Below are 27,909 nucleotides of genomic sequence, written 5' to 3'. Positions count from 1 at the left end.
TGTGTGTGTGTGTGTGTGTGTGTGTGTGTGTGTGTGTGTGTGTGTGTCCAGCCTCCATGCCACTGTGGGAATGTACTTTCTGAATGATAGACGGACTCCTTTGCTCAGGGTCCTCCGACGCGCGCCTCACAAGCGCTCGAAGCCCTTCGAGGTCTGGCCCCGCCCACTTCCATGACCCACTTCCGCCTCAAAGGCTGGAGGGCAAAGGAGCCCACGGCTCCCGAGCCCAGCAGCGTGCAAGCGCTCAGTGAGGCATTTCAAAACTTGTTTAATCCTCAAAACGATTGAGAGATAGCCAGCACCACTGTCCGAAGACGGGAAGGCAGGACAGCTGCGCTGGTTTCGCTCACGCACGCATGTCCGGTTGCATTGGTGCCAGCCCTCGGAAGCTGCGCGTCCCCCGCGTGCCTTGCCTCCCCGTTAGCGGAAGGCGCCCTGTGCTTTCACGCGCCTCTCCGCCCTCCCCCTTTGCCCGGCTTGTGATTTATGCTCGTTCCCGTTACTGGGGTGTGCTTCCAGACTCGACAGTATGGTTTCTGTACTTTGCCTACCCCTCTCCTCTGAGTCCTCCCCGTGCCCCCCAGGCAGAACCGATCCCTCCCCTGCGTTTCTGCAGTTTGTGTGTCAACACTCAGCACATCAGTTTGCACCTCCCTCAGGCTTTGCCCTTCTGAGTTCCTAGGTAGACTCTGCCCTCTTTCTGTCCCTTGGCACCCTGGTTCCGCCTGGGCCGAAACTCACTGCTCTTCAAACAGAGCAGGTACATAATGGACTGCAGAGCAGAAGATTTGTGTTAAAAACAGAATAGTAAGGGAAAAATAATAATGACAGAAAGGGTTTAGGGAGAACTTTTCCTGAACATGTATGTGTTTTTAAGGATGAGATGTAATGCTTGTTATGATGAGGTACATTACTTATTTTAACTTTCGGGTGCTTGCAATCAAATGCTGGACCCTAGGCTTAAAGAAGCCAGAAAAGGAGAGGAAAAGGGACCACAGTCCAGAGGACAGGCTTGTCACTGTCCTGCAACCCCCTCTCTTCATTTAAAGCAAGTATCGGTTTTGGGTCACTGACTTCTGAACTAGGGAGGGATTTATCATGAAGTTTAATTCTGGGACCGGGATTAAAAAAGACTAGTGCTTCTAGAGATTCCAAAGGGCCAGAGAGTTTAGATCTTTAAGAAAGCTGGGCTTCCATTATATTAAGGTGTAAGATGTTACAAAGAAAGCGGCAGTAAGGAGACCTCTTGCATTAACAAAGGCTTGTGTCAGAAAGTTCTCCTTATTTGTGTCGTGTACTATAGGTAGTATTCATATTTAAGCTTGAACTCTGATACTTGTGGGGTGTTTTTTCTATTTGACCTAAAACTATTTGAGTATGTATCTTTTAAAAGGCAAGATGTCCCCTTTTCAGTGTAACCACAGTGCGGTCTGTGGAACTCCCCAAAGTCATCCCAGAGTCCTTCAAAGAACAGAGTCCCATCAATGTTCACATTTCCCAGTTGTCCCGTGACTGCTGCCTCTTGCCGTTCTCTCTGTCCTCCTGGGAAGTCCCAGGCGGGCCGTGCAGTCAGGTGACTGTGTGCCCGAGCCACTGGGGAACATCCTCTGTGCAAACCTGCCACCACTTCGTTCATTTATGTAGTTAGGGTCCTTTGTTTTGTTTGACTTTTGTTTTCTAGGAATCGCTCTTTGGAATTTAATTTTGCTTTATGATTATGTAAAATATTTACAAAGTTCATTCAAAGGAGTCTTTCCTCCCTTCACGTGTCTTCCCCCCTGCCCCCTGGGTCTTCTTTTGGCGTGAAACTTGGGATTTTTGTTCTAGTGGTTACCCTCATGTTATTAACTTTACAAACGTCCTTTGGTTTTCTCTTTTTCTTGCTGGGGGAGAGCTCCTGTTGTCTCTTGGTTCCCCCCTTTGAGCAGCATTTGAAATTAGCTGGTGAGCTCTTAGCACCTTCCCCTCCTTTTTCCCAGCAACCGAGTGAAAGTCACATCCCTTTATCCCCAGCATGTCTACGAGCGTATTGTATACTTCTGTGTCACCTCCCCATGGCCCCCTGGTTTTTGATGGTCTCTACTGTTTGCACGCATAGAGCCATCTCCCTTATATTTACCTGTCTTTGTTCAGGGCAGTTGTGTACTGAATGCTCGGGAACATTTTATGCTGCTGACTCTCCAGTCCTCTGGTTTTCGGCAGCGATCGTTCCTCCAGCAGATGTCCCAGCATGGGCGTAAGGGAACACTGTCCCCGCATGTCGGTAACAGTTCCTCTGCAGTCTTTATACTTGAAGGCCAGTGTGGCTGGCTCTAAATTCTTTGACTTACATTATCTTTCAATGAGAAACTTAAATAAGTTCCACCATTATGTTTTGCCATCAAGTGTCGACAAATATTGGATGACAATCTGAATTCCTTGCCCTTCTAGTGACTTGGCCTTTTACCTTGAATGCCCAAAGGAGTTTTTCCTTGTCTTTCAAGCTCAGTTTCTCATTGTTGCCACTTACTGGCCGATTGGAGCTGGCAAAAGCCCTTTCCCCTGCCATCTGTAAACGGCCTGCCAGGCTTTCCAGCGGTTCCTGATAGTGGTTTGGGAACTCTGGCTTTTGTGGCCTCATAGCCCCTTTTTCTCTGTCCACTTCTCCCCCCCCAAGTTTCTAACACCACCTGGTTCCTGTAGTTGGTGGTGGTGTGTCCCCAGTGGCTTGCGCTTTTGGGTTTGTGGGCATGCCGAGTCACTTCATGCTGTTATAAATGTTGGCAGCGAGTTTTTGGTTTTGTTACCCCAATTGGTTTGTCTGTTTGACCTGTGGTAAAATACACATTAACATAAAATTTACCATCCTAACCATTTTAAGTCTACAGTTCAGTGGTATTGAGTGCATTCACTTTGTTGGTCAACCATCACCACCATGCATCTCCAGAACTTCTTCTCATCTCGCAGAACTGAAACTCTGTCTTCATTAAGTACTAACTCCCCCTCCCCCTCCCCGTGGCATCGTCATACTTTCTGTGTCTGATTTTGACTATTCCCGGAACCTCATGTAAGTGGACTCATGCAGGATTTGTCCTTTTGTTCCGTGGCTTACTTGACTTAGCATAATGTCATCAAGGCTCATCCATACTATAGTACCTGTATGTCAGAATGTCCTTCCTCTCTAAGGCTGAATAGTATATTCCATTGTTTGGATGTACCACATTTTCTTTATCCATTAATCCACTGATGGACACTTAGGTTGCTTCTACCCTTTGGCTGTTGCGAACTGCTATGAACTAATTGTTCTGTTTTTGTGAGGAGGCTGCAAGATTAAAAAGGCTGCATTGTGACTCTCTTCCCAGATACCTTGGTTTTGAAACATTTTAAAGTAATTTTTAAAATTTTAATAAATTTACACACATACACGAACACATTCTACATGGCAAAACCTACTATAAATAAATTAAAAACATAAGTAGCAAAAAGTACTTGCAGTTTAAAGCACGGAAGGTAGGCTGATTTCTCTAAAATGTCAGGACCTCCTTCGAATAAATTGGAAAAAAAATGAATGGCCCAATAGAAAAATGAATATGAACAGCTATTTCATAGAAGGTGAAATCACCTGTCTTAAAATGTTTGAAAAGGTATTTTGTCTCACTTATACAGAGATGTGCAAATTGCAAGTTCACTAAGTTATTTTCCATTCAGATTGTTAAAGATCAGAGGGTTTGAGGATACTCTCTGAGGGTGTGGGGAAATGGACACTCTCAGATACCACTTCTAAGAATGTAAATTGCCTGCAGGAGGGCAAACGGAGAATCTCTCTCCAAGTTACAGGGTACAATTCTGCTCCTAGAGGAGTATTCTACAGGTCTAAGCACGAAAATGCAAAATAACCAACGGAGAAGACTCTTCACGATCAAATTGTTTGTTTAAAGAGAAAAACAACGACCCAGAGGCTGCCGATGGAGGAGTGGTTGAATGCGCTGTGGTCTAGAGGTCTGTTGGGACGCCACGGAGACAGGAACGAGAACCAAGGATTTTGTGTGTCGAGGCAGAAGGATCTGTGAAAGGCAATGAATTAAAAATGTAGAGAGTGCAGACAGTGGGTATAGAGCTACCAAACTGAGGGAAAGAGTTGGCTTATAAATACATCATGTATTTCTGCAGCTGCCAAGAAATTCATAGCATCCATTACCTCTGGAGCGCCACTGGCTGGGAACTGCCATGGGAGGGAGACTCTTCATTAAATCCCTTTGAATGCTTTGAAATTTGAGCTATATGAATGCATCACTTCCATTATAATCTTAAAAAATACAGGAGGAAAAAATACATGCATGTGTGTAAAGAAAAAAATCAAAGAGCAAGGGGGCTCTTGCCCTTAGAATGTCATTTTTCTTCCTAAACAGCTATGTGTTCCTATTTCTTAGTGTATCCTTTTCAAGAGTTTGGACCTGTGCTTTGGGTAGGTTTCCTTATGCATGCTGAGTTCCTCTAGCCTCTTCTCTGGCCCCCGCGCCCCCACCATCCCCACCTGTGGAACTGACCACTCTTCCTGCTTTGCATGCATGTCCATCACATGGCTGATTCCGGAGCAGGGCTTCTAGTTTGCATGTCACCAGACCCTGGCTCTGGGATGGGGATGGGCGCACGGTGGAAAGGTTCTGTTTTACATGGTTGCATTAACTGGGTTTCTTAACTGGAGGACTTCTCAGAGCTTTTAATACACTAATACCTATTGTGATCCCTGAGAGGCCATATATCATGTATTATATTTTTATTACTATCTTTCTGTGAATTCTCAAGAAGGGGTATATGTCAAATACATTATTTTATACATTATAGATTTGTATTATATATGTAGGAGTGTGTATATACGTGTGTGTGTATGTATATGGCATGTAAATACTTTTTATGTATATATTTTATATATCAACATTTACAATAAACAGACACACACACATATATATACATACACATCTGTTTACAGACTTAATCAGGATGGAGAATGTCATGGTCGCTTAGGTGGGACAACTGATTCACCCAGTGTATTTTCAGAAAGGTGTTTTTACTTAGGCAATAACTAAGTGAGAGGAGTTTTAAAATAAGTTTTTAAGACACGTAAAACCCACCACTGAAGTATGTATTACAGGAAGAGGTATAAATACAGTTAAAAGTCTAACATTCGTACCAATTTTTGTTTAAAGTTTGGTTGTACTCATTTTACAGAAATGTTACGTATATACCCTATATTCCCAAGTCTTCTTGGTCTTACAGGGCATTATAACCTGAAACTTATTTGTAGTCTCATGTCAAGAGTAGGCTGTCCTCTGGATTTATAATGGTTTGTATCTGGTTTATAATGACTGCACCTGGTGGTTTGTCTGCAACAGATCTGCATCATTCTTGGTAGGAAGGGGGGTGTGCCTGTCGGCCCTGCTCTCCTGGAGATGAGCCCACTGGCAAAGCCAAAGTGCTGAGCCCTTGAGGTGGGAGGGGGATCCAGGGCTGACCCTAGAAGTGGACTTTTCTGCCCTTAAAAAAGCCTCTTTCTAAATCAAATAGAATAGAATCTTCTGCTTCACAATATTTCTAGTTACCCAAAGCATGACAGTTTAGAAATCTCAATTCAGAAACAGAATAGTAGGAACAGAGGGTTTGACTTCACTTTCACCTTGCCCCCAGAGTACATGTGACCTCTTACACCTGGCTGGTGGGGGCCCTGAGTGGCACTACTTAGAGCTCAGTTTTGCTAATTTACACTCCTGGCCTGGGACTTCTGATAGCTGCCTCACGCCAGGGGACAAATCAGTAAGTTGAAAAGACAGCTGAAGACTCCATTGTGTTAGCTCTGATGCTGGGGAGATAAACAGATATGCTTTGTTCTCTCTCCTCTCATGGCCATCCTTCTTGTCCTTGTGCTGGCTGACCTGGCTCCAGATCTGCAGCTCCGCATCACCTAAGCGGAGTGCCAGGGGGCTGTCGGTCAGAGCGGACAGTCTGGGAAGGAGGTGGTCACTTTCAGAGCACCAGGAATTGGCTGTGCTTGCCAAAGTTTCTGATCAGGTGTTTGTAGGTCTGAGTCAGTGGTGTGTTGTGTATCATCCGTGGTTTCGCATCTAGGTGCTTATATTCAGGATGATGGGATCTCTCTGCATGCTTCTCCTAAGTCTGCCTGTAGTGTTTGCGGACTAGAATATAGAAAATAACCCCAAGTTCTTGGAGATTGGGAGTGTTCGCAAAAGTGGTTTTTATTTCCCTTTAGGAAGGGAAAGAGTAGATGGCGTTTGAATCCTGCAACCATGAGGAGTAAATTGTGATTCGGCTGATCTTGCATCGGCAGGCCAGGGCATGAGCAAGAATTCTTCTACTGAAGCTGATGGGTCCTTTTTATCTTTTTTGCTAAGTGGATGATCTTCATCATGTTTGCTTCCAGAAATGGAGCTGGCATTCCCGTACAACAGAACCTTGACCCACTCCCGTGTCTGCTTATTGTTGGGGGTGTAACTAGGCCAGTTTTTAAGCCACAAATGACTACTATTAGGGAAGAAAGGTAAAGGCAGGTGGCAAAGAGATGAAAAATCAACCTGCCTTTTCTGACTTCTTTCAAGGAATTTCTATGGGGATAGGGAGGAAGTGCTGTACTTTTGAGAACTCTTCAAAACTACAGCGAAAGGCCCTGTAAAAGCTGATGTGAGGGAACAGGATTGATAGCCTCTAGGTGACGACTGTCTCCACTTCCCTCACTTCTTCAATGGGTAACAGCCTGCTGTGTACCTGGGCAACTCAGCGAGTGGAAAGAATTGGACTTTAGAATCCGAAAGGTCTGCTTTTTAAATCCTAGCTCAACCACTTACGACTTCACTAACTTTGGGCTAAGATCTTAACATCTCTGAGCAGACTGTCCCTCTGTGTGGGTTCACGAATACTGAGGAGATTGCTCTTCAGATCCAGGAGCCCTTCCTGAATGGCAGGTGTTATGCTGGGGTGTGGGGTTACAAAGAGGAATAACATATGCACCGTGCCGCCAAGGAATTCATGGCTCACACGACAGCACAGTGGTTGGAAGGTGGAAGAATTGAACTCACAGGGTCTGAAACGTGATTGGAGCCTTTGATCGTGAGGGGGTGACAGCCTGACTGTGGGATGGCACCAGCATGAACAGAGCAAAGAGGCATGTACAAGGGCTACTGCAAGCAAAGGAGGCTTGGACTCCAGCACTGACCAAGTTGGACAGCGACAGGGAAGGGTGGAATTAAGACACCACGGGAGAGCTTTCTATAGCGTGCTTTGCTCTTGCTGGGTGTCACGAGAAAAAAGTTCTGTGGTCAGGGAAGTCTGCATGAAGCAAAGATCACCCTGCACCTTGACGGCAGGAATTGTGAGTGGAGTGTGGCTATGGGTCATGCAGCACCAAGAGAGGGAATGCATTGCATTTCCCCAGCTTGGGCTAGGAAAGCATGTGGCTTTATCTATTGATTGATTAAATGGCACTGGCCCTGTGTTCTGAGGGATACTCAGAAGTGAAGTGTCAATTCCAGAGGAGTGGAAGCAGGGTGAGCAGCTTCTGGGCCTCCAGAGACACTGGAGCTGTTGCTCTCCATCTGAACCACCAGAAGTCAAAGCCATCCCCACAGTCCTGCGAGTTAAGGAGGGGGAGGACAGAAGATAAAAGAATACACTGGGGAAGGAAATGAGATTTATGGGGAAGATCTGCGGAGAAGGTGAGGGAAGAATAGTCAAATAGAGAACAACTTTATTTCAGGAATGAGGAGTGGATTGACACACAGACACACATAAATGTATTGGAAATAATTTCATATATGCCATGTTTTTTCTTTAGCTTGTAACTTCCAACTTTTATGTAATCACGAACATTTGGCTTGGGTTCTGATCAGAAGGTTTCTCCCCATTATGTTGGTTTTATGGTGTCTCTCAGAGATGAACTAAACCTGTCTTTCCTTGCAGGTAATGTACAGAAGGATTCTGCAGCAGGCCGGGTTTATACAGTTTGCACAACTTCAGTTCCTGGAAGCTAAAGAGCTCTTCAGGTAATTTGAGGTGTTGGTAGCGAGCCTTCCCAGGCGTCCCCCTGTGGCCAAAGCCCTCATCTCGACCGTGAGGCCGTGGAGGGAAATGTTGCCATGCTTAGATTGTGCTTCAGGGAGAAGTGGGGAGGCTTGTTGACAATAGCACCCACCACCGGTGATCATTCCTCGCTCCCACCCCTTAGCCTCAGTTTACATGCCCTGTGTCTCGAAGAGGGCGGAGGCTGAGGAGGAGGAGGCGCCCATAACCGTCCCATGAAGAGAGGAGAAGGAAATCCTAGAGGGAACTCGATAACGCAGAGGATTCCTAGGAAAATGCTATTCTTGCTCACTTTTCCTTCTCTTCAGAGATTTTTGCAGGAAATTAGAAGTTTAGGACTAGAACAGGTGCCCCTGGGAAGACTGGTGGAAACTGTGCTCCTTCCAAAGACTTCACAAGGAAACGTTCATAAGGACAACTTAGGACCCATCTAACTAGTTTTTACACCATCTAACTAGACTAGATCCTGTATGTTTTGGAGCCATCTCAAGGATAAAGGGTATATAAAGCATCCGAACAGATCCTTCACATCCAGGTAGCGGCCGGAGCAGAGCACGGCTCTGTAGCACGCTGTCCGCCGCCTGTTCTCTAGGCCGTAGGGCTCACCCCTGCTCCGGTCTCCTGCTCTGTCACACGGCTGGCTGAAGGAGCAGGCTTCTGAGTCAAGAACGGGTCACTTAGTGAATAGCAATGCCCCGTATAACTGACACTTCTGTCAGTTCTGTGTGCTCTTCTCGTCTGTTCCTGGGGGACTAATGCAGATTCTTTGTCCCTGTGGACATAGCTCTTTCCTGTCCTACCCGTTCTGTCCCTGCAGTGTCAAAACCTCCTCATTTGGGTCCATCTTCTCATGGGTTAATTTGGGACAGTGGGCGAACGGTCACAGTCTATTCCTAGGAGAGTTCACGGATTCTGTGACAGAGTAAATGTAGGGCCTGTCAGTCATTAACACAAGGTTCCTCCTGTCTTTCATGCTTCAGCCCCTTCATAGCGTAAATTGACGGCTGTTCCGTTTTTGTCAAAAATGTGACTGAGAGAATCGGCCCTTGAAGTGGCAGGCCGAAAGCAAGCGAGCTTCCACTCTCCCTTCCTGTGCCCACGGCAGATGTTGCTAATAAAGTGGGATTTTTTTTTTCCTCATTGATGTGGGACTTGTCCTCGGATTCCTTCTTAGTTCAATACTAGAAGCCACAAGTGCCAACGCGTCGTGGTCGGCACCCGAGAGAGGACCTCTGTGTGCCTCACGCTGTGGCCCCTCCACTCTGTCTGCTCCCCTGGACGTGGACGTGAGCCTGTCCTCATGTCCAGTCAGATCAGCACGCCTCCCAGGAAGTAGGCCTGGCCCAAGCATCAGAGCAGGAGTGCCAGGGTGACACCGCCGCCTGCATTCATGGCGTGCCCGCGCGAGTGTGGACGGTGGCTGTGTGCCCGGCGAGTGGGTGCGCAGGGGCTGCTCCGCAGTTGGCCGGGGCGGGGGGGGCGCGCGTGCTCTGGGGGCAGGCGCCGAGCACGGGCTCCGATCGGGGTTTAGCTGCATCTTCAATGATGAGAAGCTTCCCAAATTGAGAACTATACAGGCCGGACCTTTTGGGCTAGATAATTTGTTTAGGGGTGCTCTCTCGTGCCTTGTAGGAGCCCTGGCCTCTACCCAGTCAGGGCCAGTAGCACTCTCCAGTGGTGACCGAAGGTATCCCCAGACATTGCTCAGTGTGCCCCAGGGAGCAAAACTGCTGCCCTGGAGGGCTGTTGCTTTAGGCGGAAGGAACAGGGCAGCAAAGGCTGAGGCATGCTGTGTGTAACCTGGGGGTGGGGGGTGGGGGTGTGGCTGAAGCATCAGAGTGTGGGAGGGACGGTGGAAGCCGAAGCTGTAGGGCCTCAGGAGCGGCCGCTGTGCTCAGAGGTCTGGGGTTTATCCTAGAGAGGCCCAGCACTGTGGACGGTGGGGAGAGGGCAGGAGTGGAAGGAAGGAGACCCAGAGGCTGGAAGCTGGGGAGGAGGGGAGACTGTCAGAGTTTGAAAGAAGATGGATGCAGTGAACGTTGCAGGAAGTGGAGACCCCAGGCTGGACCTGGGGTTCCCATTCACGTCTGGGGGCCCTGCATCTGTTTCCATAAGAGGAGCCCACAGGTGGGGCTGCTGCAGGGCTGGCACTGCGGTCTGCAGCTCTATGATGCTGCCTCTGTCATCACGGTGGACATGACGAGCAGGCCGGAGGGCAGCATGGGGGGGACGTGGCCAATAGGGAAGCAGAGGTGGATGTCACCAGATGGGCTCCCTGGCCTGGCGAGGTTAGGACACCGTTGGAGTTGGGGGTGTAACCTTATGCTCCGAGAGGCCATTGAGAGTCACCGCAGAACCAGCCTCACGAATGCTCCCGCGGCTCCTGTCGTAGGATCTTTGATGAGGAAATTGTAAGTCATGTCCTGGCGAAGCCCCTTTGTGGGCCGGTGAGCAAACTTCTTCACATAGTTCGGTGCCAGGAGAAGTGTTGGCTTCGGAAAGACGGCACTTCACCTTTGACCGGACAGTGCTATGTTCCCTCCGCGTTCCTTTCCTGGCCTTGGTTTCCAGGGAGTCCGCTGCTCTGCCGGTGGGGGGACCACGTCGGGTGTCTCGATACTGCGCGTCAGCCCTGGCGGTGTGTGTGTCTTCCCGTGCGGGCGCACGGTTGGCCATGCTCTGCCGCGCCCGCCGGCTGGGACGGTGGCTCTGCCGTGCTCACCCGCACATCCAGCTCCCCGTGAACGGGTGCGGACGGGCCCGCCCCCCGTGTTGTTTTGTGCGCCTATGTGTACTCTTTCTCTCTTTTTGCTTCATTTAGTTTGACACTGTAATTGCAGAAGCGGCCAGCTTGACGTCCGGGAGCTGATCTCTCTCTACCCCTTCCTGTTGCCCACCTCCTCCTCATTCACACGGTCCCACCCTCCTCTCCACGAGTACGCAGACCTGAACCAGCTGACCCAGGGGGACCAAGAGAAGATGGCCAAGTGCAAGCGCTTCCTCATGAGCTACCTGAACGAGGTCCGCAGCACAGAGGTCGCCAATGGCTACAAAGAGGACATCGACACGGCCTTGCTCAAGCTGTACGCGGAGGCCGACCACGACAGTCTGCTGGACCTCCTGGTCACCGAGAACTCCTGTCTTCTGACAGACAGCGCTGCCTGGCTGGAGAAGCACAACAAGTGAGTGTTCGCTTCCCACGTGCGGCCAGGGGCCCAGTGAAGGTGCTGCAGCCGCCGCATGAGGCCCCCGGAGACCCCTCATGTGACAGCCCGGCACCCCCGCAGGTTAGACGCCCCCTCAGCGTGGTCTGCAGACGACTGGAGGGGCCTCGGAAGGTGTGCGCTCACAACCTGTCCTAGGCCCAGTTAGTCAATGAAGTGATTCTTAGCACTCCTCTCCATGCCGTTCCACGTAGGATTCACCTGTGGATGACACCGCCTGTATTTTGGTAAAGTTCATAGCGTGCTGTAGTCACTGATGACCAAACACGATGACCTCCATAGATAGACATCTGGATAAATAGATTAAAAGGGGGACTTCTTGATCTGGTTGATAAAAGTGTATGGCTTTAAACTCTGCCTTCGTTATGAGCACAAGTTGGTAGACAGCTGCCCCCTTGCCTTATGCACAAGGGCAGTTAACCACAGTGACTGGGTAAGAGCCAGTAGCTCCTTCGTTCGGGGCAGGTACGTGGCGGGGGGCAGGGGGGCAGTTCTTTAAAAGTGTGGGATGATCCCTAGACTCCTTTAGGCAGTAAGATTCATCTGTGATTTTTGTTATGTAAAATGGATTAAAGGACTGACGAAGTCCCATGGGAGCCATGGGGGTTACAGAGCCAGATCCTGTTCCGATTGAACAGGGGCTTGCGATGGGTCTCCATGTGGGTATTGGCTCTTCCCAGCACTTTCCCTCAGTTTCCCAGATAGGCTATGGAAGGGAGTTACTTTGTTTAGGACCAGAAAATACGCTAATGCCTCATGGTAGGGACGTGGAATGGTAGGGTCCAGAGAGTCAGTGTCACTTCCCGAAAGGCTAAGGAAAAGAGGAGGGCGCCAGTGAATGGTTTGATACCTTGAGAGTTCGCTCTCAGAGGGACGAAATCCAACATGCCCCTGGGTCAGCTTGCTCCAGTCATCAGCTGGGGCGGGGGAGGACAGTGAGAGGACACCCCTGTGGAACTCGGGGGGGCTGGAGCAGCTCACCGCCCGGGCGGTGTCAGTGTTATCACTCACGCTTTCCATGTACAAGTGAGGAGATGAAGGGCCTGGCAGGCATTCCACTTGCTCAAGACCGTACAGTTCCTAAGTAACAGAACCTGAACTGAAACTCAGGGCCTAGAAGCCTGGGTGCCCTCCCCGGACCCTCCCCAACCTTGTGTTCTCCGTGCTGGCTAGGCACTGTGGGCTTGTGTTGCTGTCCATGTTCAGACTCCTGACCCCGTCTTTCAGTAATAGCTCAGGTGACCCACCTTCCTAATATTCTTCTAACACTCTGTGGTGGGTTAATGGTGATCATCTGAAGAGATACAAAATTATATTAATATTTGAGGAAATTGCAAAGCAATTCCAAATAGGATTTTCTCTAGCGTAATTATGATTTTATTTTTCAGCTTATCTTAGACTTGAATATGATCCTTTTTGGAAATTGATAGGACATACATTTTATTTATTTTTTTAAAAAGATTTTATTTATTTATTTGAGAGAGAGAAAGTGAGAGAGAGAGCACGAGCAGGGGCAGAGGCACAGGGAGAAGCAGACTCCCCGCTGAGCAGGGAGCCCGACGTGGGACTCAGTCCCAGGACCCTGGGATCATGACCTGAGCCAAAGGCAGACACTTAACTGACTGAGCCACCCAGGCGTCCCTAGGACATACACTTTAATATCGGAAGTAAATAAACAGAAATGAGGATCTCTTTGTCATTGGAAATTTGTTGCTGAACTCTGAGTTGAACTGAATATGGGAGACCAGAGGGTAATCCGGGGGCTGTCTCTGGGTGGGTGCTGCCCACAGCAGGTGGTTGGGGAGAGGGTGTACTTAACTGCCTTGTTTTCTTTCAGGTATTTTGCACTTGGACTGCTCTATCATTATAATAACCAAGACGCTGCTGCCGTTCAGGTGAGTTCAAAAGTATTTTAGCATGACTTAAAAATCAGTGTCCTTTAACTCAGTATTACTTGGGGAAAAAAATTAAAGTTGATAGAGACTACTTTTGCCTGACCTACAACCTTTCTTACAGAATGAAAATAATACTGTTTTAGAAAGTGAATTCCTTGAGAAATGTCAGCCAAGGGTTTTCTTTTCTTTGTCTTTACATCTCTTTCAAGGACATTATCAAGATTGAGTTTTTGAAAATTTAAGAAATAGAACTAATTGATTTCTTACTGAGCCACAAGGCATAGGACGTCACTGCCTTCCTGGGCAATTAAGCCTATGGATCACAGTTTGCTTGTAGCTCCCACTGTTGATGACAGTAACTGTTGCCAGCAAGCAAGGTACATCATTTTCCCCATGTCCCCTGAGACAGAACGAAAGCTGATCGAGGCCGGTCCCTTGCCCAGGGTCCCAGCCCTGCTCAGCGGTAGAACGGGGATTCGAACCACTGTTCCAGGGAGTCCTGGCAGAGATACTGCGCCGGAGATAAAATGCCACCCATCTCTCGTCTCGCCTCTCGCATCTCATCAGGAGACATTCGCCCCTTCTGTCACTGGTTATCCACTGGTATCCGTGTTACAATTTCCTCAGTGGCCTTTTTGTTTTGTTCTGTGAGTGGCCGAGAACATTAGCAGTGGTCACCGAGCTAAAGTCAGCCTCATGACTTCGGCAAAGCCACGCATGCAGTCACTCTACGGTAATGTGATTGCAGATGAGCTTAAAAAAAATGGGTTTCCATCAACATGCACCCGAGTGGCTTAGAGTAGATTTGGATGTCAAGGGCAACATTTTTGTACTGTAAAACGCATAACTCTATGACTTACGGCTTAATGTAAGTGCAATAGTAACATCAGCAACATCAGCAGAGCTAGAGAGAGAGGAGGGATTTGCAAAATCGAAGTGGTATGAAAGAAATCTTTATATACAGCAAAATTCTACTGTAAAAAAAAATGATACCTTTCCGTGTGTGATTAGCTTGTTTGGTTTGAGGAATTCAGTGTTAAAGAAACTGATACCATAAGAAAGGTTCCCATGCCGATACCAGAATCACAGAGTTGACACTGCCAGCCCTGTTTCTTGGGCTTCTCTTGGGTGGCGTGGTCCTGAAGTGCAGTGCGGTGGACAGGCGGGTGAGGTGTGGGGGATGCGGTATGGGCTGTGGGGCAGCCTCCGTCTCCCCTGCCCCCATGTGATGCGGCCTCATTCTGGGTTTCTGAAAGGAAGCTTTGATTTACACAGCAGGGAAGTTTCTGGATGAAATAGCAAGGGACTGTTACTGTTAGCAGCTCTCATGAGCCCCCGTGCACCAGACAGAACACTAGGGGACAGAATGACCAGTATTTTTGAAGGCAGAGTGCCTGACTATCACAGTCCACAAGGGACTTCAAAGTCAAGGATTCCCGTGGTGGGGAAGAGGGTGGAGACAGCCCCACGGGTGGAGGCAGGTAAGTTTCTTGTTCTGTGTCAAGATGCTGTCAGTGATCGTTTATTTCACGAAGAAACATTTTTAATGCATCTGCCTCTTCCTGTATATTGTGTTTCCTACTTGTATTACTGCGCTGTCATTAGAAAGGAAAGAAAAAGAATCCACGGCTTTATCTCCTTGATTTCCTGGACCACATCCACTACATGGCTTTATTTCTCTGAAAACCTTAAAATTGACTTCAGCATTCAAAATTTGTCCTACTACTTTAAAGTATCAAAAGGCCAAATAAGTAAACGTACGCACCTCCTTAGCTAATTCTAGAAGTATGTAACCTTCCGTTTCTTTTTCTTCTTTCCTCCTCTCCAGCTCTGGGTGAACATTGTGAATGGGGACATTCACGACTCCACTCGCTCAGACCTGTATGAGTATGTCGTCGACTTCCTTACCTACAGCTTAGACCAGGAACTTGTGTGGAAGTATGCTGATTGGGTCCTGCAGAAAAGCGAGGAGGTTTGTGCATCATAAGTGCCCTTTTTTGGGGGGGCGGTTGGCAGCTGGCAAAAACAGAAAGCTTGATTTCTGGTGAGAAACAAGCCGCCAGGCTACAGCTTCACCCTGCCTGCAGTTTCTCCCTTCTAATAATACCTCTCTTTGCTCCACGGAGTGCCAGCTCTTAGGAGAGTTCTGCATCTGTCCTTCTGAGATGTACTGTTCTGCGTATCTGTCTGGGGCAGGCCATGTTTATAGCAAAGCCAGAAAGCATAGCCAGGTCACATTCTTAGTGTCTTCTGAAAAACGTGTGCGTGTCTGTGTGAATCCCCACACCTGACCAAGTGTGGCACTTCCGTTTTTGGTGGACTGTCGCCTTGCGGGGTGTGGGGCCCTGCCTGGGCCACACCAGGCCCACCCTTGTCCTATGTCTGTGCCGCACCCCCTGGCGTGGGAGTTGTGGGTCTGGAGGAAGGAGGGAGCCCAGTGTGGGACTTGCCGCCCTAGGGGCTCAGAAGGGACAGCAGGGAGGAAGTGCCCTGAGGAAGCGCCCAGTGGCTGCTGGCTGTGGGGGGTGGGTGGGGAGCAGCAAGCTCAGGACTCCTCAGTGAAGCCCCAGGATGATGGGAAAAGAGATAATAATAGCATTTCAGTTCTCACCATTGAAAACATACACATTTCCTTGGCTCCCCTTGGAGAGACAGACTTAGCTTTATGATGCAGGACCTTCATTATAAATGTAGAGTTTTCTCTGTGTCGCGTCCGCCGTTCCAAGATCGCCGCTAGCATATGTTCTCCACGGTGCTCTCTGACCCGGAAGGTCCGAGCCCATGTGCTTCATGTACTTTTTACTCCATCTTTACTTTGCCTCTGTGCACATGCTCATATGACATACAGACCCAAAGCTGTTAAAAGCCTTGGGCTCTTCCCAGTGCCGATAGATGGTATCAGCGAATCATTCCCAGACCTGTGTGCTCCTGATAATGTGCCAGGCACTCAATGTATGTTGAAATAAATATCACAACAGCATCATGAGGTAGAAATTATAGGCGAGGAAACCGAAGCCCAGCTTTAGAAACTTCCCCAAGGTCATATAGTTGGTACAGCACAGATCCCAGCTTATAGAATTCAGAATTCACACTCAGGATTGCTGTGCGGTGTGTGTGTGTGTGTGTGTGTGTGTGTGTGTGTGTGTGTGTGTGAGATAGAGTGAGCACACGTCCGTGAGCATGCCTCACTGTGCAGTGAGCATGCCTGCCCAGGGCAGCGACGACATACATTTACTTACCTACTTGACCCATTAGCATTTCCTTGGAAGATGGAATTACCACAGCGTTATGGTAAGCCTGTGGATTACAGGCTTACCATACAAACTGTCCATTCGACAGGCATAGGAAGGCAGTCTGGAAACTTGCCCCGGGACTGGCCTTGGATCTGCACAGATGAGCCACATAGTGGATGTCATGTCAGCGTGCTGAAAGTGGAGTTTCCTGGATGTTCAGGACTGTACATATTCTGTCACTTACTGTTCAGCAAGTGACCATCCTTGTTCTCGGATGATCTTCGTAGTACAAAGGGTGTAGCTTCTTGGGTAGTCAAAACCTGCTACCAATAAATGTTTCTTTCTTTCACTTCTGACCCTTCGAGAAGAAATTCCGGCTAGGTGGATGAGGAGGTTTCAGAGTTTAGGTCACCTTTCCTGTCTTTGTGTCATGCTCTGGTCTTTGTCAGTGTCCCACCCTGCACCTTTTTTCTGTATCCCCATGTTTTTGTTTCTTGGTTTTTTGTTTTTTTTAGATTATTTTAGAGGTGGAGTAGGGGCAGAGGGAGAGAATCTCAAGCAGACTCCCCGCTGAGCACGGAGCTGGACACAGGGCTTGATCTCACGACTCTGAGGTCATGACCTGAGCCAAAATCAAGAGCCGGATGCCTAACCGACTGAGCCACCCAGGCCCCCCACCGTGTCCCCATGTTTTCGACAATGATTTTCCCCAAACATAAATGGGCAGTGCTCAGAATAAAGATAAGATGGTGTCTTTGAAAAAAGTAATAGCTACATTGCTATTCTTCTTTCAGGTTGGAGTTCAAGTTTTCACCAAGAGACCTTTGGATGAACAGCAGAACAATTTCAGTCCAGACAGTGTAATCACTTACCTTAAGAAATACCCTAAAGCCCTTGTCAAGTACCTGGAACATCTAGTCATAGACAGGAGCCTGCAGGTGAGCGCTTCAGAACTTAGACTAACGTGTGAGGGCTGCCACATGACAGCCATGATTTTGGAGATAGAATTGGACTAGAAAGCTTGTTGGCAGTTGGTTCTAATGTAATGTTTTAAAGGGAGATGTTTTAAATGTTCTAATGTAGTGTTTTAAATGCCCTGCCTCCTGGATGCTCAGCCTGTACTTGTGGATGGTCTAGGGCCCTGGAGGTTTCTGAAGGAGATCGCAGATTAATTATCCTTAAGGGAAATGAGAGAACTGCACCTTTTTGGAAAATACCTAAATCTTGGGGCCCTCACTTCTCAAAGGAGAAGTGACCTTTTTATATTTTTTCTCACGGATTTGAAGTCTACCTTCTCTGTGTTGCGGTTTCTGAGATGTTTTCGATCCAGTGACCGTGTTCTGTTAACTGCCCCCAAGACCCTGCCCTGGCTTGCCTCGGTGGCGGTGCAGCCCCAGTCTCGGGAGCACCCGCGGGCTGGGGGAGCCCCAGCTTCCTGCCTGCAAACGCTGTCTGCTTGGATTCCTGTCTCCTGCAGAAGGAAGAGTACCACACACAGCTGGCCCTCCTCTACCTGGACGAGGTGCTGCAGCAGAAGTCCGGTGCAAGCAGCAAGGCTGAGGAAGCCTCAGAGATACAGCTAAAGCTCCAGCACCTGCTCCAGAAGTCTGATTTGTACCGCGTCCACCTGCTGATAGGTGAGGAGCAGCTCGCCAGTCTCTCCTTGACCTGCTTCCCCCAGCAGGGACGGGGAGGAGCAGATGAAGGCTCTGGTGGAGCTCCTTGTCTTGAGTCCACAGGGTCAGGGGGAGATTCCTTGAGCCTCTTTTGGCACAAAATCAGCCTGCCTGGAGGGTGGGGCGAAGCTTCTTAGGCCTCCACCCTCTAGAAATGGACACAGGGCCTTTAGCCGATGACACAGCTGCCCACGGGGTTTGGAAGTCTGTGTGTCTGTTGAGCATGCCTTCATTTAAACTGCCTTATTCAGCTTCAGTGTGCTTGAATCCCAGTTCCTTCTGATGGCACCAGTGTTTGGGCAAGGCTGTGCTAGGAGCACTGTCCCCAGTTCAGGGCTGTCTTGGAGCCCTGAGCCCTGAGCCATAGGAAAGTGGGCAGGTATCTTGGATCTTGGACGGGAGCCTGGTTTTCATTTCCTTGGAGTGCAGAGTCCATGGTTTTTTTGTTGTGTAAACCACCACAAAACAGCACCGTGCTCCCATCTGGTAGAATTAGCTAGTTTCTTGGTGTGTTTGACATCATAGAGTCTTCAGATTTGTTCCTACTGGGATTAATAATGTATTTCTTTTTAACGGCATTGACACTGTTTTTTGACCATTAACTATAGTCAGTTCTCATCATTCACCATAGTTATGTTCTATGAAGTCTCCACGAACACTGAATTACTGAATCCTGAACATTGCTCCCAGGGAAATAGAGGGTCAGGTTCCTGCAAACCGCTGATCACAACATTTTCATCAACCGATCAGTACATAACCTTGTTTTATGAGTGCTTCTTTTTAAAGACACTTATTAGGTATTTTTGTTGATTGGTTAACATTGAACTCAGAGCCAGCAGAACTCTATCTAGCTCAGGCCTGAACGAAGCTCAGCTGACACACACAAAGTTTTCTCCGTAAGGCACATCACAGCACAGCCCCCCTGTGCTTGGAAACAGTAGGCTGCACCTCAGCACTGTGTTTGGGGTCCATTTTAAATGGCAATGTCACCAACAAAAAAAGCACAAAAATGCAAAAACTGTGGCACTAAGTAAACCACGGAGAGGACTGTTTACAGAATGAGGGCTGCGCATGGATTGCCTTACGGGGCCTCAGCTGGAAACGTGCGTGGCAGGTGGCTCAAATTTTGTGCCACCCTGCCCATGTCCGCAAATAATCATAAAAGCACCGTAACTGCTGATTTGGGGGTGACACAGGAATTTGGGCAAGCAGGCAAATTCATGAATGTAGAATCTGAATAATGAGCACTGGCTGCATATGCCAGGCCCAGGTCAGCATGCTTAGCGTGCATTACGACGCTTTCCACGACGACCTTGTGAAATAAGTCCTATTTTTAAAAATTATTTTTATTATTATTTTCTGGCCCATGTTTGCACCAGGGCTAACGTCCAGCTGTGATGCTCGGCAGCCCCCTGGTCACTCCCAGCCGACGTCCGTGCTTAGTGGTGGCTGTTAAAATGTTTTCACTGTCACCCCCGACTTACACCATACTTTACGCTTTATAAATCCCTTCATACGGATCACATGCTAATCATGGGTTTGTTGATCAGGTTCTTGCTCAGCTTATGTCGTTGAGCATATATAGAGTATCAGACACTGCAGCAAGGATATACAGGTGGATGTGACTTGGTTCTTGTCCTCCGTTTACCAAGAATGTGGATAGGGGCTGATGGGAGTTCCATGTGGGGTGGAGGGGAGGGAGCAGGGAGAAGGTGCTGTCCGAGCGGTCACAAAGGATAAGTCTGGGCTTGCAGGTCAGACTGGGGAGCTTGCAGGCAGTGGGGTGTCTGCCAAGGCACTGTGGGAGAACACTGGAAACTCAGGGACTAGCTCTTTCCCCTCATTAGGTGACTTGGCGGTGGTCAGCCGGGCACATTTTGATAACAGTTCTTGTGCAGCCTGTCCCCTCGGGGTGGCTGAGAATCTCCTATAAATGGAATGAGCGATGTGAAAAGTGTAGGTCACTGCAATGACCTTCCCTTTACCATCTTTGCACCTCGCCCATGCCTTAAACCTGGTGGCCACTTAGTAATTACTTGGTGACCGCTCCTCATGAGGATGACAAACATGCATGCCGCAGCTTCTGTGTTTAGTGCCCTGGCTGACATATGTGATGGAACCGGCCCTTCGCTGCAGGCCTGTGTGTCGTCAGCCTCCAAAGGCAGAAAGCCTGTAATCTGAGGATTAATGTTGGCCCCTGAAATAGGACTTGTCCTCTGAATATCTTTCACGGTAGGAAAAGACCTCACGTTATCTTCCTATGTTCCAGAGGGAGTGAAAAGCAAAGGGCCTCTACCAGTGAGACACAGCCCTCTAAGGACAGGGCCTTGGTCAGATCTTTCTGTGGTGGTGTCATTTTCCTTATAGCCGAAAAACTTAAATTGCGGGAGAAATAAAAGAAGAGCTTTAGAGTAATGTAGATCAGGATTTTTAACAATACGAACCCACACTCCTTCACATGAAATATAATTTAAATTGGAATAAAGGGGTTCAATGCACTTTATTGCCAGGGAGGGTTAGTGTCTGAATTTAAATCAATAAAGTGTCCTTCTGCTGTAGTTGAAAGGTCCCGTACTGGGAAAATAGGAACAATGCTGGATTAATTGGAAGCCTGCAGCCGTGATACTCATGTTTCACCATGCCGGCTGAGATGACAGGTCATTTGTTTTATTCAGTCGCTAAGCATTATTAAAAATGTGTATTCTGCAGTTAGGTTCTACCTAAAAGTAGGGACTGGCTTCCCCTTTGGGAAGGCCCAGCTCTGCAGCACGGGGGCACAAGCAAGCCTTGTGTGAACCGTCGAGGTAGCTGGCTGCGCTTTGCCCTTTCTTAAGTGGAGAGCACAGGGGAGGTGGGGGGCAAGCTGGGACTGGCTCTAACCGCCGGCTGCTGCCGCACAGATAGAATCCGGGGCGCCGGGCTCCCCATGGAGAGCGCCATCCTGCACGGAAAGCTGGAGGAGCACGAGGAGGCCCTGCGCATCCTGGTGCACGAGCTGCGGGATTTCGCGGCGGCCGAGGACTACTGCCTGTGGCGCTCGGAGGGCAGGGACCCGCCGTACCGGCAGCGGCTCTTCCACACGCTGCTGGCCATGTACCTCCAGCCTGGCCCCGCTGCGCCTGAGCTGGCCGTGGCCGCCACGGACCTCCTGAACCACCGCGCGGCCGACTTCGACGCCGCCCGCGTCCTGCCGCTGCTGCCGGGCACCTGGTCGGTGCAGCTGCTGCACCCGTTCCTGGCCGGGGCCGTCAGGAACAGCGTGCACGCCCGCAGGACCGCTCAGGTGGCTCTGGGCCTGGCCAGGTCCGAAAACCTGATCTACAAGTATGACAAGGTGAGAGCCGGGCCCTTCTTGAACCCCCCCTCCCCGCCCCTGGGGCCGTTTTATTTCAGGTAGTTACCTGGGGAAAATTATTCCTTGTCAGTTTTTTTTTCCTCTGCACCTTCAACACCTCAAATATCCGATTCCGCTCACCTAGAAACCGAGGTACATGGCAGCAGAGGCGCGAGCGGGGCTGGCGGGTGCTGTTCTTCTCCACTGTTAGCGATGCTCTGGAGAGGCCAGCACGGCCTGAGCGCGGGTGACGGTCCAGGCAGCGTCCTACGCTGGGCAGCACCGGGTCAGCTCGTCACCTCAGCTGTCTCCTGCAGTGTCTACCCCGTATCACAGAAGGGGACACTGAGGCCTGGGGAAGTCACACAGCACATGAAGAGCCCAGACATGGATTCCAGGCCAGCTCAGAACCCCACACTCTCGGTCCCCGGCTACTGAGCCGGGGCTGCGAGAACCAGTGCCACAGACGGCGTGGCCGCCTTTGACCAGCGCTGGTGTCCTCATGTGGCAGAGAGGGGTCAGGCACTGGTCTCTCTTCCTCTTCTCCTTTTTTTTTTATATCAGTCCCAGGTGTACAGCACGATGATTTGGTATTTGTGTGTGTGGTGACATGATCGTCACAGTATGTCTGGTTTACCTCTGTCACCGCACATAGTTAACAGGTCTTTTTCCTGTGATGAGAACTTTAGAGATCTACGCTCTTAGCTACTTTCAGATATAAAATACAGTGGTATTAACTGTAGACACCGTGCTCTACGGCACATCCCCAGGACTTAAACTTGTTCTATAATCGAAAGGTGGTACCTTCCGACCCCCTGTACCCATTTTGCCCATCCCTGTGCCCCCCGCCTCTGGCAGCCACCAGTCTCTTCTGTTTCTATGAGTTGGGCTTTTTTTTTTTTTTAGATTCTACATATTAGTGAGATGACACGGTATTTGTCTTTCTCTGTCTCACTTATTTCACTTTGCATAATAACCTTCTAGGTCCATCCATGTTGTCACAGATGGCAAGATTTTCCTCCTTTTTATGGCTGAATAGCATTCCATCGTATAAATACACTGCATTTTCTTTATCCAACGAGGGACACCTAAGCTGTTTTTATGTCTTGGCTGTTGTGGATCATGCTGCAGTGAACATGGGGGTTAGTGTTTTGAGTTAGTGTTTTCATTTCCTTCAGATAAATACCCAGAAGTGGAATTGCCTGGTCATGTGGTAACTCTGTACCACATGACCACAACAACTCTGTTGTTGCTTTTGTTGAGGAACCTCCATGCTGTTCTACACAGTGGCTGCACCAGTTTGCATCCCACCAGGAGTGCACCAGGGTTCCTTTTCTCCACATCCTAGCCTCCTCTCTTCCTCTCCTTGTAATGGCCCCAGTCGCATCCCGGGAGCCCCACCCTCTTGGCCCCATCCAACCTCAGTCACCTCCCAAAGGCCCCAAATACCATCCCACTGAAAATCAGAGCTTCAACATAGGAATTTGGGGGGGGATATAAACATCCAGTCCATGATAGTCCCCAGTGTTTATCCCCTTCTGGAGACTTCTTTCTGTGAGGCCCACACTCCATGCAGCCAGTCCAGGGATCTTTCTGGAGTGGGAACCTGACGTGGTCCTCCCACGTGGAAGCCTTCATGACTCTCCAGGGGAGGAGTTGAGGCCTGGAAGGTCCCGTCTCTCCTCCTTCGGCCTGGCCCTCTCCCTCTCTCCTTGCTTCCCGGGACATGTGGAACCTCCCTGATGTGACGTGTTGTTTCACACATACAGCCTTTGTACCCGTGGTTCCCTCTGACGTATTAACCTTTCCTTTTGGGCCTGGTGACTGCCTACTCAAAACGCAGCCTTAGTATTGTTTCCTTTGGGAAAACCTTCATATCCCTTCAAGCAGGCGAGCCCCCTCCTTTGCCCACCCACACATTCCCATGCACGCATCCATCATCATCTCCCATCACTCTTCAACTCTGGGTTCTTTGAGGGTAGGGGACTTCATCTGTTTATCTTGGTATCCCGAGAGCCAAGCCCGGCGTCTAAAAGGTGTTGAAGAAATGTTTGTTGAAGGACTGAGGAAAACTGAGGAGTATAGGGTGACTTCACTAAGTTGCTGGTTGATACTGCCGGTAGGCCGGCTTACCTGGGCTGACAAGTGAACTGTGCAAAAAGGCTTCTTAACTTGCAGAATTGTCGTCCTGTTTATCAGACAGGGTCTAAGGGGGGTACAGCCCGGTTTTGTTAGTAACGTTTAAACAAATGAAATTATGTTTCCCAGCACCAGGCAGGACGGTGCCACTAATCAACCATATGGCTTTGATGGAGTCCCTTATTTGTGCCTTACCTTTCTTGTATGTGAATGAGAGGACCCGGGAATTGGATCATCGAAAGGGCCTTACTCCGCTCTGACATGACGTCACTTTCCGACAGGCCTTGCTCAAACGCAGAGCTCAGAGAACGTTTGGGAGAGGGTCTGGGTAGAAATGCCTTGGCCAAGCAAGCAGCTTTCACTTTTTGTGAAATAAGCAAGCAGTTTTGTAGCATTTGAAAACAGTTTTCTTATAACTATTATTTTTTTCCTTCTCCAGTTGCTCAGGATGTTTTTGTTTATTTTTGCCTCTAATATTCTGTTTTGAGAGGTCGACGTGAAAGCATTCCTCCATGAGTAATAATAATCTATGGGGTAACGCGTGTCCGCTCCGGTATAACTCTAGGTGACAGGGTCCTCAGTGTTTCTTTCTTTCTTTCTTTTCTTTCTTTCTTTTTTTTCTTTCTTTTTTGCAGATGAAGTTGAAAGGAAGCTCAGTTCAGCTCTCGGACAAAAAGCTCTGCCAGATGTGCCAAAATCCCTTTTGTGAGCCTGTGTTTGTTAGATATCCAAATGGTGGGCTCGTCCACACCCATTGTGCCGCCAGCAGACACACGAACCCCAGCTCCCCCGGCCCCGGCGCGCGGACTTGAAGAGGCCCAGGCGAGGGCGCGACGGGGACCCTGAGTTCTTTACCAAGCCTGCTGGGTGCAGAGGGCAGAAAGCCACTGCACTAGTGTCGGCCAAGGGGTGACATCTGGGCGCTGGGGAGACTTCAGTCAATGTGAAACTGCTCGCCACTCCACCCTGAATGTACGCCGAAAATCCCGGAAACAGACACACGTCAGGGTTCGCCTGTCCCGGGACACAGTAATCCCAAACAGATGTCTACTTTGAGAGAAAAATGAGCCTTCCCCGTGCCGTCCAGACAAGCTGGACCCCCACCCCGGCGCCCCCCGGTCTTCAGGCACGCATTTGCACTGGAAACATTTGCTTCAGGGCGGCAGAGTCGGAACTCTCGCTGGCCAGGGTGAGGGGCTCGGCCTTGGGGGTTTGCTTCCGGGGTTACCTCGTGGGCTCTGCCTTTGCCCTTAGTAACGGCTGACCTTGGGGGGGGGGGGCTCCTTCTGTTCTTGCCTACTTCCCACCTGGCTCGCAACCCCTGACGGCTTCTGCCTTGTGTCCCCGAGCGCCCCCTCTCGGGGAAGTCGAGGACCCACTGGAAAGTGCTTAAAGCCCCAGGTGAGAAGCTGCTGGCTCCACGTGCAAGACGGCAGACAGCAGGCCTGCGGCACGTGAGGGCCCCGGTGTCGCCGGTCGGGCCCTCCCATCCCATCCCACCACCTGCTGATTTGAAACTCCACGATTGACACGACTGACTAAAAATGATTATTTGAAGTTCTGTCATCTCTGCCGTTTTTCTCTGCTTTAGAAATTCATCTGTCATCCGTTAGGGACATTTTTTTTTTCCCTGTTAAAGTGTACCTCCTGCTGACCCCTCGGGAAATGAAAAGGGAGACGTCATGAGCACAAGCCACGCGGAAGTTCACGAGAAGCCGGTTTAGCCTCACCCATACACACGTCAGGGTTCTGGCAGCGGGTGACAGCTGCCCTGGCCTGTGACGAGGCGCCATCTTGCCTGCCGGGCGCTTCTGCACACCCCGATGAGGAAGTCCAGTCAGGCTGCCTTACCTCCCAGCACTTTACACGCCTGCTCTGAGGTTTCCTGAACACACAGGAGGAGTCCCTCTTGTTCACCACAGACTGGGGATTCGCTATGTTTCTGCCAAACATCGCGGAGAAGCCGAAGCCGTCCTTACTTCACTGCCCTCTTTTGAATTTCCTCGCTGGGATTAATGATTCTATTAGGAGCTGTACCCCCTGCCGTCACGCTGGGAAAGCAAGCATCAGCTTGTATGTGTCGCAGGAGAGGACCCTGGAATACCGCCTCTCTGTCAGCCCAAGCCTTACAGGGTGGGGGCTGAAGATCTCATGGTCCGTTCCCGAAACAGTGCTCTCCTGTACTGATAATGGCCAGTCTTCTTCTTCCTCCTGTGATTCTAAGTGGCCCAAGAAAGCAAAGGCACCCCTGCATTCCTCCCTAGCCGTGTCTCCATCTAAAGAATCAGTGATGAAGAAATGCTCCTTGTAACTCAGCCACATACTATGTCAGTGGGGACAAAGTCGAAGCCCGGTCATGAGTTGACCCTGTGGATGACTGGTGCAGAATGGTCCTATTACCGTGCATGGTACCATCACAACTCGCGAGCTTGTGTTTCCCCCTCAGAGAACAAGTCCCTAGCGCGTGCAGGACCACACTGCTGAAAGCACTGTTTCCCCGGCCACATTTTGTGGTCTGGAGAGCGCCTTGTGATTGCTCATTCCTAACTTGGGGACACTAGTCTCCGCTCTCTCTGAACATTGGTCAGTTTTTTGAAACGTTTGTCATCCTTTAGAATGACGGGGATTAAAGTCGAGTCGTCTTCTGTGTTCAGAACCGTACCTTGCTCTCCTCTTTCTCTGACTCCCATGGGCCCTTTTCACAAGTCAGATTTTTAAAATAAATACATGGTTCTTTCTAAAGGCCTGCTGTTTTGTGACTATGGCGTTGACTAGAACAATTAGAACATTGCTCAGCCCTTTCCTCCCCTCATTAAGTTCTGTGTAATCATTCTAGTTAAAACAGCATGAACTGAGCCCAGTTGGCGTTAATATTCTCTGGGCAATACTGTTGGATTTTAGGAACTCTTTCTCTGCTGTTTCCTGTCAGGTAGTAACGTGGCAGCGTCCTGGAGGGTGTGCAGCACTGGGCCCGAGTTCAGAGCTGAAGAGCTCATGCCCACGAGCTTGCTAAATGTGCTTGCTGAGGTCTGGAGCCCAGAGCGGCTCGGGTGGCTGTGGGGTCACACCACCAAACCGATGCCCGTCACACAACGAGGGTAGCCTTTGCTTTTTGCTTGCTCCCCTGTGGAAACCTTTGTCCTTGCAACTTTATCCTTCACCCCTGGTCAGGTTCCAGATACACAAGATGTACAAATGTAAACTTGTTGATTTTATTAAAATTCTTTTAATTCTTTGTTCTTTCTGTAATTTTTCTTATATATAACACTCATCTTGGCGAGGTGACGGCTCCCACCTGCACAGTACCTAGTCGTAAGAGTTCTGGAACTTACTCACCCGGACCTCATGGCTCCTCCCAGCACCTGCAGCCAATGTGCATTGGCCACCCCTTAAATTCTTTGTTCTTACTTTACTGAATTTTAAACGCTCCACTTCTGAATGCATCTCCTGCATATTCTCAAGGTGCTCCTTGACATCTGTTACCTTCACATCAGCCGTACCCTAAGGACTTTAGCAGAGGAGATGTCTGGTCACTTCTTGCATACCTCACCTTGTAGCCAAATGCCCTTTAAGTAGGACTGTGGCCCTTGGATTTCTAACTCTGAACATAGTCAAGGACTAGAACTTTGTTTGTTTCACCTTTTAAATTTTACTTCATCCCTTAGAATCTTGTTCATAGGAGGTCTTTGAGAAACGCTGTTGAATGAATTTCACAGCATGTGCCCGTGTTCCTTTTTTCATTCTGGGCGCTGTACCAGCCCTGAGGAGAGCCCCTGACAGCTCTCACCCTACTCTCCATGCCAGTCAGGCTGGTGGATTCCAAATGCATGTGGGTGATAGTAGAGGTGAGGAGTCAGGCGGCGGCATCCATATCTCAAGTTGCGGGAACTGAGGCACAGGTTGGTGGGGTGGTTTTCTTGGGAGGACAAGACCAAGAGCTCTAGTCCCCACCGGCTGAGTTCCCCTCCTGGTGCTTCGCCAGCCACTAAAACCAGCAACCACCCCAGGGTGGACTGCAGTATTCACACAGCAGTGTTGCCGTTTTCAGAAAGTCACGAAGCAACGAGTTTAATATCCTTTTCTTATTCTATTATACTCCTGTGGCTCGTTAGCATGTTAGAGATTAAAAGGGGGATGCTCAGTCGGTTCAGCATCCGACTCCATTTCGGCCCAGGTCATGATCTCAAGGTCGTGAGACCTATAGCTCCATGTTGGGCTCCACCCTGGATGGGGAGCCTGCTTGGGAGTCTCTCTCCCTCTCCCTCCGCCCCTCCCCACCCTGCTCCCATGCTCTCTCTGAATGAATGAATGGGTGCGTAGGCTTATAAGCCTGACTAGAAA

General features: G+C 49.4%; 1 protein-coding gene across 1 annotated transcript in view; it reads left to right on the top strand.

The window, feature by feature from the left end:
• TGFBRAP1 (transforming growth factor beta receptor associated protein 1) overlaps positions 1 to 26,803 on the top strand; it is a 65,074-nt gene extending 38,271 nt beyond the window's left edge. Inside the window, exons 5-12 of the mRNA XM_025869079.2 lie at positions 7,948 to 8,030; positions 10,908 to 11,249; positions 13,129 to 13,186; positions 15,015 to 15,158; positions 17,214 to 17,357; positions 17,897 to 18,056; positions 20,996 to 21,429; positions 24,204 to 26,803. Of these exons, the coding sequence (XP_025724864.1) occupies positions 7,948 to 8,030; positions 10,908 to 11,249; positions 13,129 to 13,186; positions 15,015 to 15,158; positions 17,214 to 17,357; positions 17,897 to 18,056; positions 20,996 to 21,429; positions 24,204 to 24,380 (1,542 nt within the window). The 3' untranslated portion in view covers positions 24,381 to 26,803. The remainder of the gene's footprint in view (positions 1 to 7,947; positions 8,031 to 10,907; positions 11,250 to 13,128; positions 13,187 to 15,014; positions 15,159 to 17,213; positions 17,358 to 17,896; positions 18,057 to 20,995; positions 21,430 to 24,203) is intronic.
• Positions 26,804 to 27,909: the final 1,106 nt, after the last annotated feature.

The sequence above is a fragment of the Callorhinus ursinus genome, unplaced genomic scaffold (assembly GCF_003265705.2).
Source record: "Callorhinus ursinus isolate GAN/ISIS: 27379988/994484 unplaced genomic scaffold, GSC_fseal_2.0 scaffold10, whole genome shotgun sequence".
NCBI classification, from domain to species: domain Eukaryota; kingdom Metazoa; phylum Chordata; class Mammalia; order Carnivora; family Otariidae; genus Callorhinus; species Callorhinus ursinus.
Note: the sequence above shows the minus strand (reverse complement) of the source record. Positions and strands in the feature narration are given on the sequence as shown.